This window comes from Pinus tabuliformis, chromosome 9, assembly GCF_031772625.1.
Source record: "Pinus tabuliformis cultivar Carrire ecotype Pingquan chromosome 9, CPIR1, whole genome shotgun sequence".
Classification (NCBI taxonomy): Eukaryota; Viridiplantae; Streptophyta; class Pinopsida; order Pinales; family Pinaceae; genus Pinus; species Pinus tabuliformis.
In genome coordinates, this window is record NC_142307.1 from 5,788,429 (window position 1) to 5,804,362 (window position 15,934).

Here is a 15,934-nt window from a genome sequence, read left to right on the forward strand (position 1 = left end):
GGGAGGTTCCATTGCTTATTTAGAGAGATACAGTTTCTTTAGATTCCCTGATCATAAATGTTTGGTCCTTTAGATGCAAGAGAGCTTTTGTCTTTGTTATCACTCTATCCAATTGCCTCCCAACCCAACGCCCACTCAATATATCATTTCTTTCTGGCGCTCACTTCTGTTTAGGGCACCAAGAGACATATAGATAGTGGCCTAGGCCTCGACTGTAGATCAGTATGACCTTTGAGGACCACCCACACTTCATGGTGGCCTCAAAAGTTTAGCTAGTCCAAACCTCACATTGCTAATTTTTCTTAGGGCTATATTGTTCTTTGCATTGATAATTACATTTCATCATTTACATATAGAACTCACCCCATAGAATCATAACATTATTAAGATTTACATCATTATTCAACAACATATGCAATTATATAGAAATAACAATATCATCATCAATGCAATGAAACATAAAGGAACAATAGAACAAAAGCATTCACACATAGAGACACCAGGATTGGTTGAAGACCAGGGAAAAACCCACTATGAGTAAAACCCTTCCAAATTCTTCTTCTTATTAGATTGTCATTGAATGATTTAGCAAAAGAGAGTACAATGATCCATATCTTTATCCATACAACTATCCAACAACATCTGCTCAACTTTATTCATGAAGATGATCCCAACAATATTAATCTAACAAGATCCAAAAGACGATTCCAGCGGAAGTACTAATCAGGAGTCACTTCACTAGATTGTAGTTGATTTCATTCATTTGTAGTCAACTGCGACAATTGACGAAAAAACCGTACTTTCCAGCCGTAGGGAAGGCGTGTTGTGCTTGCGGCTGAAAGGCTTTAGTCACACGGATATGCTGGCCAACATGTGGTTGTAGCTGAGATTTCTCTGTGACATGCTTGCAGCTGAGACCTAAAACCCTAAAAACAAAAATGCAAGCTTCAGACCTTGCAATTTCACCTTTGTTGTGCGAGCCAAAAACAAGGAAGAGAATCAAAGAATGATCCAAGATGATTGTCCAAATGAGGGTCACTTGACTTATATTTATAGCCTTCCAAGGGTGACCAATTTATCTTTTGGGCCGACTTGATCAAATATGCACATGTGGTTCTTAATTCAAAAATACACTTTCCCTTGGCCAAATTGAGTGCTCCAATAGTCAAAATTGGTCCTCTCGAAAAGATGAATCTCATCCCATGGTTGGAATTTGTCACTGAGCTGCCAAATTAACACTCCCTCTCAGTCAGGGAGAAATTCCAAGAGCATCATGTAATCATCACAAGTATCTTTTCATCAAGTCATATCTTGTTTCAAGTATCTCATTATCACGTGTCATCACTGCACATTTATGCTCATCTCTGCTTATCTCTTGATTGTCTCTAGTCATATGTTGAACATTCTCAAATCTAAAAGAAGAAGAATCTGACATTAGAGGGGAGTCTAAGCTACCACCGTCTATCACGTCGGAGAGCACATCTCAATCCAAAACAATATTAGGGAGCACATCTCAACTTGAATCTACACCGGGGAGCTCAATCTCAACCCGAAATGATTGCCAGCAGGGACCCCATTCTACCACCCGGGAAACATCAAAGAGCTTATCATCAGGGAGCACATCTCAACCTGGAACCACATCGGGGAGCAACCCTCAACTAGAAATCTCATGGGGGAGCAAAACATCTTCAACCCCATATCAAGCAATAGGTGATATAGGGGAGCATATCTCAACCCATCCTATTTCCCATTGATCTTCCCAACAATGACACTCAATAGTCATGTGGTAGAACACTTGCATCATAATCCGAGCTTGGGTGAGATACCCGACTTACCAAAGGTAAGGATCACACACCCCCAAGCCTCCTCAACTCGTTGGCCAGATGGGGAAGGACAATCCCAACAAGCCCAGCTTGTGGGTATGATGCCAATTGGGGTATACTCTGTATAGACCAAGATAGGGGGAGATACCCGACTTGTCAAAACAGACAAGCATGACACACACCCTATGGGTGACTGATAGGGGAGCAACATCTACAACCCTATTGTCTAGAGATCCCTCAACCCCAGGAGCCCTCCATCTCAATTCCCCACCCTGGGAGCTCTGATAGGGGGAAGAGCTGGCTCAGTGTTCTCGATTAGTCCTGTTCTCTGTAGATCCGAAACATATCATTGTGCTCATATCGAGTACCTTCTTAATCATCATGGGTACCTGCTTAATCATTATGTCACAATAGCAGCAGTATCATGTTCATGCAGGACATCAAATCAAATATTATATCAAAAAATATATATCACAAAAAGGATACTTTATTCATGTTCCCTCTCATAGAGGTAGAAACCACAAGCCTAATCTTGTCTCGTACAACAGTACCCACTGAGGATATCTCAGTCTCAACTATATGGGAGATTCTCTCCCAATCAAATCCCATTCAGTATTATCGCGAAGTATCCCTGTCATATCCAAAACCTACACACGCAGCTCTCCAAAGAACTTCTTCAACCTTTCTCGCAACGAGCCATGCTAGTGTCATCGTACTCAACCTTGGCCGTGCTTAATGCTACTAAATTTTCATCAAAATATCATGGCAGATCTCATACTAAGGCAACACCCAGATGTGCTGATCTCATCCATAATGATCCCAAACAAGATTAGTACATCCATGCAGTCACATATCATAGGAAGAATATCTCAGACCAAAAAATTGATTGTCCCATGCATATATCTCAAAGGGTGCACGATGGAAACTCAATGTTTATGGAGTGGCTCAATCATGAATTGACTCAGATTCTATGCAAAACATATATATATACGGACGAGTGTTCACACAGAGCATCAATGCTTCAATCAACTGTCGATTGCCAAGTCAGGTTAAGTAATATCACTTCATAACTTCTTGAAATTCAATCGGAATGTCCAAGGATTAGCATTTCCACTTTCCAAAAACTCTTTAATAGCTTTACGATGTATATTTGCTTTTCCAAATTTTAGAAAGTAATTCATCATGCCATGATTTTTCGTTTCAAACTTCAGAGGCCAACTCCCTCTTACTTTGATCATTAGAGGCTCATTACCTGTCAAGAATAGACCATCAATATATAAAACCAAAATCAAAGTCATACCTTGGACCACTTTTGAAGTAGAGGTTTGGATTGACACATCTTCTTGGCTCCACTAGGTAACTATTAATGTGGATATACCAAATTCGGGAGCTTGCTTCATACAATGCTTTCATAATGCTTGACCAAACCAATTTGTTCAGCCTCACACAAATCAACACAGTGCAACCAAATCAACGAAGTCAACTTATCAAGCCTTAGATGTCAGATCAAAACTAATATCAAAATCATAAAAGTTTATGCCAATATCACTGTGACAAACTTCTTTGGACCAAATGTCAAGTAGAGCTCACATCCAAATACCAAGTCATGATTTCATCTATTGTCATGTCAACAAATTGTTATTAAGCAATATCAAATTCCATCATGCCATCATAACATGAATTGTCACTAGATGCAAATGCATATACCAAGGATAAGTCACAACTGTTTATACTTCAACCAATGTGCCAAAGCCAATGAAGCCAATGCAAATCAATGTCAATATCAATCACTGAAAGTCACTATGCCCACATAGCACTGTCATCAGGGCAAATCATCAATCATCAAGTACCAAATCAGATCAAAACTCTAACTTGTTATCACTGTGAATTCAAACAATCCATAAGCCAAAACATATCCATGAGCCATCAAGCATCAAGTCAATGTTCTAAAGCATCATCAATCATCCAAGCCAATATGCTCACTAAGTCAAGCCAACAAGCCAAATCTTGTCAAACCCTTGCAATTGTTATCAAATATTGTCATATACTAACTTCAATGATCAAATCAAAATAACATACTAATATGCATATTCCGGTCCCCTGCAAACACAAGTTTAGTCAACACGTTTACATTCTCTATAATAAGTCAAACATTCACACTTCCCTGCGTATAGAACTTTCTGATGTCTGCTCCATATCTGTAGGACTGTCATACTCTTGGTGCACTCTTGATTTTATGCATAAAGATTTAGTTTTTGTGACCTACATGCATAACCGCACCCATAGGCTTTCTCCCGTGTGGTTGCGAAGCTATAACTGCACTCTTAAGCCTTCTTTCGTGCGGTTGGGGCTTAAACTAAGAGAAACCCTCTCTTCTCAGACCAGAACTAGTTGCAAACTAACAACATCAGAAATTTGTCTGTTTATGTCAGAAAACTTCATTAATAAGGAACCTTCTATACATTTAATGCACATGATAATAGGTGTAGGGATTTTATGGAGAGTTTCTTCCTCTGAATGGGAAGTTACTTCAATCATCAATATTCGAAACATCAATCTATCTATTATAATATTGTCATGCATCAACAAAATTGTTAGATCATGATATCAAACTATATCAGGTTCTAACACATATATTCATCATGGACATAACATGTCAACATCAACTACTTCATCATCACATATGAATATGGCATCAAGTTATCATCAAGGGTTAGAGTCTTATGATTAGGGTAGCTGACAGGTGTATCATTACCTCAAAGATAATGAACACAATATAGTTTACACAATTTAGTCTTTCAAAATTACTAAGCCAAGGTCAACAAGGGGATCTTGAGGAACTTCTATCATCATGGTTATCATGCTTGTCACAAATATTATCAATAGTATCAAGTTACCATATATAAAAAACAATGAGCTAGCCTTCCTATGAAATTCATCATGTCTAAAATAAAAGATGCTTGTCAAATATAGAGTATACCAATACATCAAAAATCAATGTTTCTTAGTAGTTTCACCATGACTCAATACCAGATGCACCATTTCATCATAGGTGCCATGAATCAAATGTACTTCCATATGCAATATGAGTCATTCATGAAGGTGATATTTACATCATACCTTAAGGCTTACCTTGCCATCCAATATTTGTAGTTGAGACATAATATTGAAACAATACACCATACATACCTTGTAGTATTCAAATACCTATGTATCTTCATCTTTAACATTGGTAGTGGGAGCACTTTGTCAACTTCCTTAACAAGGGCAACTGTAGCTCTTTTCTTCCTGCAATAGCCATCTATTCCTGCATCTCAGATGATCTTCAAGAAGGATTCACTTATCACATCTCATCAAGAGGTTAGAAGTATCCAAATACTCGCATATACATGCAAGAAGTATAAGTAATAATCAAAACAACAAACTCAAATAGGAATAGAATCACAAGGAGGTAACATAAATCTAAAAGGTACTTATCTTTTAACGAGAGGAGATCAACTCCCTCTTGAACCAACCTTCAAGAGTCGTGATTGTCCATTGACCATATAACATTGTTACCTTCAATACATATACCAACTTCATTAACAACTAGGCCTAATAGAGACTATCCCATCTAGAGCTTCAACAAATCTGTCACAAGTGCTTGAACATCTTCACATTGATCAGGCTAGGGTTTCTAGGTTGCATGTCTCAAACTTTTGCCATAAACTAGGGTTTTTTCCAAACCCTAATATCCATCAAACCCTAATGACCAAATTGCCTAGGGTTTCCTTCAAACCTTAGAATTCTTTTAGGTCTCCTCCATCTTCTTATGCTTCCATGAAAGGTGTCTGCATAGGGGTGATCTTTAATGACTTTTCTTCAGTCCAACTCTGATCCCATGTTAATTTTTCTTAGGGCTATATTGTTCTTTGCTTTGATAATTGCATTTCATCATTTACATATAGAATTCACCCCATAACATCATAGCATTATTCATATTTGCATAATTTTTCAACAACATATGCAATTATATAGAAAGAACAATATCATCATCAATGCAACGAAACATAAATGAACAATAGAAGCAAAGCATTCACACATATAGACATCAGGATTGGTTGGAGACCAAGGCAAAACCCAATATGGGGAAAACCCTTTCATATTCTTCTTCTTATTAGATTGTCATTGAATGATTTAGCAAAATAGAGTACAGTGATCTATATCTTTATCCATACAACTAGCCAGCAACATCTGCTCAACAATATTCATGAAGATGATCCCAACAATATTAATCTAACAAGATCCAAAAGACGATTCTAGCAAAATCACTGATTAGGAGTCACTTCACCAAACTGTAGTCAACTTCATTTATCTGTGGTCAACTACGCGATTGACGAAAACAAACCCTACTTTCCAGCCGCAGGGAAGGCGTGTTGTGCATACGTTTGAAAGGCTTCAGCTGCATAAATGCGCTGACCAACATGCAGTTGTAGCTGATATTTCTCTGTGACATGCCTGCGGTTGAGACCCAAAACCCTAAAAACATAGATGTGAGCTTCAGACCCGGTAATTTCACCTTCGTGAGAACCCATTCTCTCCGGACCTACCTCAGACTTATGCGAGCCAAAAACAAGGAAGATAATATAGAAGAATGATCCACGATGATTGTCCAAATGAGGGTCACTTGACTTATATTTATATCCTTCCAAGGGTGTCCAATTTATCTTTTGGGCTGACCTGATCAAATATGCACATGTGGGGCTCAAAAATACACTTTCCCTTGTCCATCTTGAGTGCTTCAATAGTCAAAATTGGTCCTCTCGAAAAGAGGAATCTCATCCCATGGTTGGAATTTGTCACTAAGCTGCCAAATTAACACACATCAATAGTCAGTGGGGATTGTCTTGACTCTAGTGGTGCACCTCTTCGTCCACCTCTTCTTTTAGCACTTCTTGTACACAACCCTCTATCTTGAGCTTGCTCCATTTGGCCTCAGACACTAGGAGAGACAAATTTAGATACAACAAACTGTGAGACACATTAGTCATTGCTTATTTCCATTTTCCACTTCCTGGATCTGGCTTCTTGTACATCTTTCTCTTAGAGTGACCTCCAGCTATGGAGTTTGGATTTTGTTTCCACTTGCTTTAGATTAGATTGGCACTCTTGCTTTCTGCACTCTATTTTTATAGGAGTTGCTTCAATGCTCCCACTTTTTATTGACACCATTGTTTCCAACAATTCCTTTGACCTACTTTAGTGGCCACTTGTTGGGCATTAATAATACTATCTTATCTTTATCTATTTGCATCTCCTTGACACACCTGCTTATACATGGAATGAAAAAGGGCTAGTGAAAAAGTGAACCCCTTTCCCTATCCTTCTAGGTGTTTGATAGATTAGAATAGGGTTTAGGGTTTCAAAACCCTCATGGAACCTCCATGATGCTTCAAGATGCTTTTGTGAATTTCCACACATTACTAACTCCTTATGTTCAAATTATGGTGAGTTGACATGGTTGCCACTTGGATAGGTGGGGAATGTTTAGATTGCTACCTTGCTAGGGCCATAACTTTTGCATACAATTTTTGATTTAGGTGCATGGTAGCTTGATGGAAAGATCTCAATGAGAAGAACAAGTTCCAGCTTGGATGAGAAAAACCTTGTGGCAACCCTTGTCAGGCACTTGATTCAAAAAGTGTTTCTTAGAGCCCCAAGACGTGTTGAAAGTTGATGACCACCCAAATTTGACAAACTCAACACTGTGTTTGAGATGTTTCGACTTGTAACCTCCCCTGTCTTGAGCATCAGTAAATTCATATGGTCCCTCTGTAGATACATTTTGGATCATCAGTACAAACTCCATTAGGTTTAAACATACCTTTCCTACTTAGCATCCCAATGAATGGATTTTTTTTGAAAAGGGGGAATGTGGCTATGGTTGCATGTTGTGTCTCCATCAAAGCACAACTAAATTAACTTCAAGCTGTCCCAGTAGCACATATTTCTCTTGCCATTCAATTTTACATCCTAGATTATATCTGCTTTTGGTTTTTATAGCAGCGACCTTTGCGCTCCCACATTATATTTGTATTGGTTCTAGACTCTAGTGTACTTGGCAATCCCATTGACCTATTTGTGGTCAGTTGTTGGGCTGTAATAAAATTATCTTTTATCTCGGACAACTTCTTAGCAGTGTTGCGAGACTCATTAGTGGGCTTGCCACTTGTGTAGACAGGGAACATGTTAGTGAATTAGAACTGGAGCAGAACCAACATCAAAGCATATCGTGATTCTTGTATCATAGGTAGAAATAGAATAACTACTCCTAGAACCACTGGCATGTTGAGTGGTTACACATAGATGACTCAGTGAGTCTCCACAAATAGAGATTCGTTGCTAGAAATATTTGCATTAACATAATAAATTTAGGTTGAAATGGGTATTTTGTCATTTTGCAAGTTTTGTTTGAGGATAAATAAGATAAAGTGAGTTGTTCTTCTGGAGCAGTTTTCTAGGCATGAAGAGGGTGTTCAACACATCTTAGTCACCGGTGGGGCTGGATACATTGGATCACATGCTTCTCTACGACTGTTAGAAGATGGTCACATGGTGACAATAGTGGTGAGCTTCTGATTTTTGGGGCTTCTATTTTGCTAGCATATTATCTTTTTTGTTTTTATAATTGACACTGCCATGATTGTTGAATTGGCTTTCTTTTAAACAGTCTGAAATGTTTGCATTTATTTTATTTAGATCATTAATCATGAGCAGAGGTACAAATATGAATGACCAAAATATTCCTAAATTGCAGGACAATCTTTCTCGGGGAAATTTAGGAGCTGTTCATGTATTACAGCAGTTATTTCCACATCCTAATCAACTGCAATTCATTTATGCTGACTTGGGTGACAAAAAGGCTGTATCCAAATTCACAAAATGATGACTTTGCATGACATTATTTTAATTGGGAAGGGTACTGTTGTGTCGAGTTGTTGGTTGTTTATCTCTGTAACATGAGTGGTCTTAACAAAAGATCAGGTAGATGAAATATTTAAAAACAATGCATTTGATGCAGTCATGCATTTTGCTGCTGTTGCTTATGTTGGAGAGAGTACCCTTGATCCACTAAGGTATGCTTTTATCTATTTTCACACTATTAATTACTTTTATCCTATTAAGATATCAATTCCCTCCATCCCATCACAAGTTTCATATTCAAGTGTATGCACTATACAGTTTATATCTAATTTTGGACTAGGGAAATGGAAAAAAATGCTTGGAATAGCTTGTTTGGCATGTTCTTACCAATGAGACGTTTTTCCTTCATGCAAGCTTGATCCTATTGATAGCAATTAAATGAAAACATAAAATGATGATCATATCAATATTCAAACAAATGGATGTACATTGAACATCAATTTTATTGCAGGTACTATCACAACATTACATCAAATACCTTGACTGTTTTGGAAGCAATGGTTGCCAATAATGTGAAGAGGCTTATTTATTCCAGCACCTGTGCAACATATGGAGAACCCAAGATAATGCCAATAACTGAAGATACTCCTCAAGTATGGATCTGCTTCAGTTTGTAAATTCTTTATGTATTGCAATGGCATTAATGCTGATGCATACCATTTTCATCCCTGCTTCTATGATATTCAGCTTGAATTTACTTTATGTGTGCCATTGATGTATTTTGATGATGCTTAATGCTTATACATTGATCACTTTTGTTCTGTTTAAATGATATTCTTCCACATAATACATATTAATTATTATCAAATTAATACTGATCTTTTTCTTTATTGAGGAATGTGAACTTGATTGTGTCTGAAGCTATTCTTCATGATAAATTGTTTTTATTTTTTTGTTAGTTGCCTATCAACCCCTATGGAAAAGCTAAGAAAATGGCCGAGGAGATAATTAAAGACTATGCAAGAAGCTCAGATCTGGGTGTAACCATTTTAAGGTTAGTATTGCTCTTTGACATCAGTGCCCAAACATGTTCATAACTACATATTATTTAGCTGTGTACCACTGCTACTCTGGAGTCTACTTAATTCCTCCTTGTATTGCATGTTTTTAACTATATTGGGAATATTCAGATTTGCTCTGTCAGAGAGGAAATCCAGGAATCATTATATGCCTGTGTTGGTTCTATTCTGATCATTTTTTTAACTGGAACACATAGTTGTATCAAAAGAAAGCTGTGGCCATACAGTGAGTTAATACAATTCAATCGGAAAGAGTGTGATCTCGTTGAAAATTGGGAACCCATAGGAACCCAATTCCCCCACTGAAGCCCCTTCCTGCACTTGAACGAATAAACAAATTTTATTATTAATTGATGTCAAGTAATAAGGTCTTATTATTGTTAATTGATGTGAATTAATAAGGTCTTCATCAAGCCGTCTTCTCATAATAAAGGGGATTTAAATTGGGCAAAGGAAATATTTATTGTGCTAAAGTCGGCTCCAATTCAAGGAGGGAAATTTAAATTCTGTCACCAAATAGAACAAGTTGGCTCACACAACGGACGTGACCCTTCATAGGTGGAAATAACTATCTATACACACCCTATCTTTGTGCCTCATCAAAGGACACAAACATCACATTTTCTTTGTGGTTCAATCAATTTGTATTCTGTGGCCTCACATCTCTCCTTGGATTGCATTGTGCACACATTCTACAACAGTTGACTCACATCAATGATATTACAGTGGCTTGCATAAATGTTTTATGGCATTGCTCTCTACAATGGCGACTTACAGTGGTTCATGTTATCTATTTGTGGAGGGTCGTGGCCCAACAATGGACTCACATTATTTCTTTGGATTGCATACTCATCACAGTGGACTCGCAATCAAACATATACAGTGGACTCACATTGTTTTCTCTGCCTTGATTACACAGTGGACTCACATTATTGTTAATTGATGTGAATTAATAAGGTCTTCATCAAGCCGTCTTCTCATAATGAAGGGGATTTAAATTGGGCAAAGGAAATATTTATTGTGCTAAAGTCAGCTCCAATTCAAGTGGGAAATATTAAATTCGGTCACCAAATAGAACAAGTCAGCTCACACAACGGACGTGACCCTTCATAGGTGGAAATAACTATCTATACACACCCTATCTTTGTGCCTCATCAAAAGACACAAGCATCACATTTTCTTTGTGGTTCAATCAATTTGATCTCTCCTTGGATTGCATTGTGCACACATTCTACAACAGTTGACTCACATCAATGATATTACAGTGGTTTGCATCAATTTTTTATGGCATTGTTCTCTACAATGGCGACTTACAGTGGTTCACGTTATCTATTTGTGGAGGGTCGTGGCCCAACAATGGACTCACATTATTTCTTTGGATTGCATACTCATCACAGTGGACTCGCAATCAAACATATACAGTGGACTCACATTGTTTTCCCTGGCTTGATTACACAGTGGACTCACATTGTTTTCCCTGGCTTGATTACACAGTGGACTCACATTATTTTCTCTGGCTTGAATACACGGTAGACTTGCATTACACGCATTGTTCTCTGAGGCTTACATCTATGTGATGACTCACATTCTCTGTTGTGGTTCGCATTGGCTTAACAGTGGATCAAACTTGTTTTTTTGTGGACCGAATTTCACTGTGGCTTGCTCATACTCTGTGGCATCATGGCATTGCTATTCTCCGGCATCGCTACACAATGGCATCACTTTGTGACACAGTGGCATCACTATTCTCTGTACTCTGTATTGCTACACTATGTGGCTCGACATATTATGTGATTCATGATGAAAACTTGACTAAACTGAGAGGGGGTGGGTGAATCAGTTTAGTACATTCATGGACATTAATGTTCTTTTCGTTTAATTGTTTAATTGAAACCTTAAATGAGCAACTTAGGACATAATGAGCAACAGATTTAATATACGAACAAGAAGTAATAAGTAAACCAAAACATCATATCAACACATAACAACAACACTTATGGACACCAGATATAAGTGGAAACCCATAAAGGGAGAAAACCGCGACTTTATTATTGTTGTGATGCAAAGGCAAACTCCTACTTTATTACATTTGATTTTCTCTATGCTCCAACCTACACGAGGTTGCTACCTCAATTTTTCTGCAAGCTACAACATGCAAGAAAGCTCTAACTCCCATAAGATTTCTGCAAGCCACAACCCACAGGAGGCTTCTACCTCAACAGGGTCCAACCTGTTATTTATCAAGCTACAACTTGAAAGGAGACTACAATCCCCTGATACATACAAGAAACAACATGTTGGTTTACCTGGTCTATAACTCTGCATACCTCCATTTCTGTCTCTGCTTCTTCTTCTCCTCAAATCTGCTTCACATCTGCTCTATATATGTGCCAAGTAACTAATGAACAACACCTCAATCAACTTTCACACTCTCTAATTCTCTACCAATTCAGCGTTTCAAAAGTACATATTTTTATAAAGATAGTTTGCTGGTTTTTAGTATTCCACACAAGAATATAAAGTGAACAATCTTGCCTCTTTGCATTCCACCAATTCATTTCACACCATTTTAGATTTTGAATATTAAAAACAAAAATAAATGCTCCATCCAATATTATTTTCAACCACCTGTAATGATTAAATACACCAACATAATGCCAAGACCATGTAACTTTATAGAGATAACAAAAGACCATGTAACTGAACATTTATACTCCACTCGCCAAGCATTACCAAGCATCAATGATATTTTTGCATATCAAGCATACTGATAACATATCTTTTGCAATTTCTGCAACTTCATACATCAACAAATTCAACATAATATATCTTCATAATACATCAACTTGTTCATCAATTGTGCATACACTTTGTCATCACCCTTTGCTGCTCCTTTGTTCTGTTCTCAATAGTTATGTTCTATTCTCAACGCATGTGACTTGCTGCTCCTTTGCCATCACTCTTTGCATCACAACTTCTTCATGCCTTTGCCTTATCCTTTCATCACAATAGAGATCATTCCTTGCCTTAGCCTTGCATCATGTCATTGCCTTGCATCACAACAATCTCTGCAAACATTTTTCACAAAGCCATTTACAATGCATCAAGTCATATCAATCATCAACATCATCACTCAACTAGGCCACTCTTTTGTCAAGCATTGTTGAAATTTCTAAGTATTACCCGTTAGAAATTTTATCTGTATTCTCTGGTTTATGTCGCCTACTTGTTTAATTACTAACAAGTTATTTAACCAGATAAACACTGAAATAACAACGATACAGTCTCAACCATCTACAAATCAACAGTTGAAAGAAATAGACAAACACACAAGGGACACCATTATTTTTGGACAATCGTCCCCGGAAAAACCCAACTTGGGAAAATCTGTGCAGCAGTTATGAGGTTTTTATTATTAAGCATCTTTTCTAAGTACATTGGGTGCCAAATTGGCTCTCCCGACAGAGATAAAAAATCTGGCAGCAATACCTCTCTTCGAAAGCAGATATTTTGAAAGTCTACCCCACGAAACCCTCTCCAACATAATCTAAAGCACTGCGTCGACCCTCTAAGGCTCTGCACAGCCTCTCTGGTTCTTTGCGTCACTCCTGCAGCCTCTGCATGGATGACGCAGGTCCTTCTGGCCTCTGCGCAGTCATTGCTGGCCTCTGCGTGGCTCCCTCTTGCTCTGCATCTGCCTCTTTGCCTCTTCGCAGTCACTGCTGGCCTTTGCGTGGCTCCCTCTAGCTTTGCATCTACCTCTTTGCCTTTGCGCTGGTCTTCCGACACCATCTATGCCTCGTACTCACTACCCCTCGCTGCAACTCTGATCACTGATTTGATTTCTATTAGCAAACCCCGCTTTAGAAAATTGAATGATGGATCACTCTGGTGTATCTTTCCAACTGACCCTCAACCCTCCTCTTATACTTTTTTTGTTGAGTCTTCAACGGCCGAGATTACATCTCTAATCAACAACTAAGATTAGATTTGGCTTGATCCATGTCCTTTAGAACCTTCTAACCCAATTTATATTAATACCCATTAATATTTTATTTTTCCTAAGTTTAGACTTAAGGACTCCATTAAAAATATTAATTATTTTAATATCTCCTTAACCAGGTAGAATTTGCCCAAACCATTTCTGGGTCTTCGAGATCTCATGTGCTTTAGCATCTCCACCAATTTTCATGGCTAGATCACATCTGATGCTACCCAAAATCAACACTCCCTCTTAGCGAGGACTGTGCTCTAGTAATACTCCACACTGAGCATCACCCTGATTATACAACACCGGTACTTGTGCTGATGATAGGCCTCCTCGCCCAACATCCTTTGCACTGTTGCATCTTGTACTGCTGCCCATGGCTCTGCCACTGCCACTGCTTCATCTGTACGGAAGCTCCCTTTGCATCCGTGCTGTTGCTGGTCCTTTCACCCAACAGTACATTTTCACTGCAGTTCTCTCTCATCATGCTGCATTGTGCTACTGCTATTGCCATTGTACTGTAACTCAGTTACTGAGAAGTAAGTAACTGATCCACCCAATTACTGACATCCTTATCAGGCTAGAAACACTCTCGATGCTGAAGCTCTCTCTGCCTCTATCTCGTGCTCCCTTTGCTATCTCTGCGCTGCTGCAACAACTTTGTGCCTCTCACACCACTGCAAACCTCTCTGTGCCATCCTGCACTGCTGCAACCTCCTCTGTGCCTTTCGCACTGCTGCAACTCTCTCTGCGCTGCAACACTCTCTGCTGCTTCATCCACATCTGTTTCTACCAACATTCGCCATCCTACTATTGTCACTTTGGGGCTCCCATAGCCAAGTCTGATCCAAGAGTTTGGGTACCTCAAGGATCCTGCCCCTCATCGCCTGTAGTCTTCTTGACAACATCTCGATGTCTCCCCATGCTGCAGATTTGTACCCATTTTTCTGAGTGCTGTCCTTTGGTCTCTCCTCCCTTCTGACCGCCCCGTGAGTTTCTTCCTGTTCATCAGCTTTGCTGCTTTTCGGTTCTTTTGAGTCTGTTTTTTTTTCTCGGCCTCCAAGGGTTTCCTGAATCCGTTCAAACATGTTTCTCTGCTTCTATTCGATACGACGTTTCTGTAGGAGGGAGTGGAACTTCCTCCTCCTAGCCCCTCCATTGTTATCAGCTCGCTCCTCCTGTTGCTCCTTGCTCTAAACCCTAGCTCCAAGAGCATTCCCCTTCAAATCCATTTGTATTTGCGTTATTGAATGCATAATACTTGAAAATATCATTTGGGCCAACCACATACCCATCTTTATTAAAGGTACCCAAAAATATGATAGATTTAGAAAATGATAACTTTTAAGAAACACAATTTTCCAAATAACAAATTTTGAAATCTATAAACTGAAAAGGCACATATTTGACCACACCCTTTATATCTTCAACTTGCCATACCTGCTGTCAATGTTGTAGCTTGTAATGAACCCGAAAGTTTGGGGCACCTACTGCTACTGAAAACTTGTACAAATGATATGAAAGTATACTGTGATGTGTCTAGATATATTTGAATTGCCTGCCTAAATAACTGTCCAAGAATCAACCCTTGAAAAGTAAAATCCTGCGGCCATGTGCCAAGTTTGAAAATCACTTCTGAATGTTCAATGCTGAGTGATGGATTGAGCAACCAGTCCATCATATATATTTTCAAACCATCTCTGAGAAGTACCCCAGATGGATTTTAGAGAAATCAACTTCAGGTGCTAACACTACTGATTTTACTTGTGTGATTGACGTACCTTTTTGGTCTTTCATGGCCATAAATAAACATATTTTATCTACCCTTCACATAAGCTTTATGTTAGACTAGGATAACATGAAATGAATCGAAATTCTACTATATTAAATGTCCACTCATAAACAAATAAGGTGAGTGGACTCAACGATATGGTCCATACAAGTACCAAAATGAGTGCCCAGTGCATAAAGCCTTAAAAAACCAGTGTTACATGGGGATATGACCCCAGGGTGAAAGGTGCATCACCCTCACTCCTTGCCCTCTCAGGATGAGGAAATATGATGTGAAACATTTGATGGTACTCCCTTTTTGTGGGAACCTGTGGAAACACAAAGGGAAACATCTCCCCCCTAAAGGGAAA

General features: G+C 38.6%; 1 protein-coding gene across 3 annotated transcripts in view; it reads left to right on the forward strand.

Annotated features, from left to right (window-relative positions):
* LOC149146831 (putative UDP-arabinose 4-epimerase 2) overlaps positions 1-15,934 on the forward strand; it is a 185,655-nt gene that overhangs the window by 73,983 nt on the left and 95,738 nt on the right. For all 3 annotated transcript variants that reach the window (XR_016262337.1, XM_089438568.1, XM_089438567.1), the window contains exons 3-7: positions 8,316-8,429; positions 8,620-8,727; positions 8,847-8,938; positions 9,238-9,379; positions 9,686-9,780. Coding sequence is in view for 2 of the 3 variants with exons in the window: in XM_089438568.1 (XP_089294694.1) it covers positions 8,316-8,429; positions 8,620-8,727; positions 8,847-8,938; positions 9,238-9,379; positions 9,686-9,780 (551 nt within the window). In the remaining variant the exon portion in view is untranslated. The remainder of the gene's footprint in view (positions 1-8,315; positions 8,430-8,619; positions 8,728-8,846; positions 8,939-9,237; positions 9,380-9,685; positions 9,781-15,934) is intronic.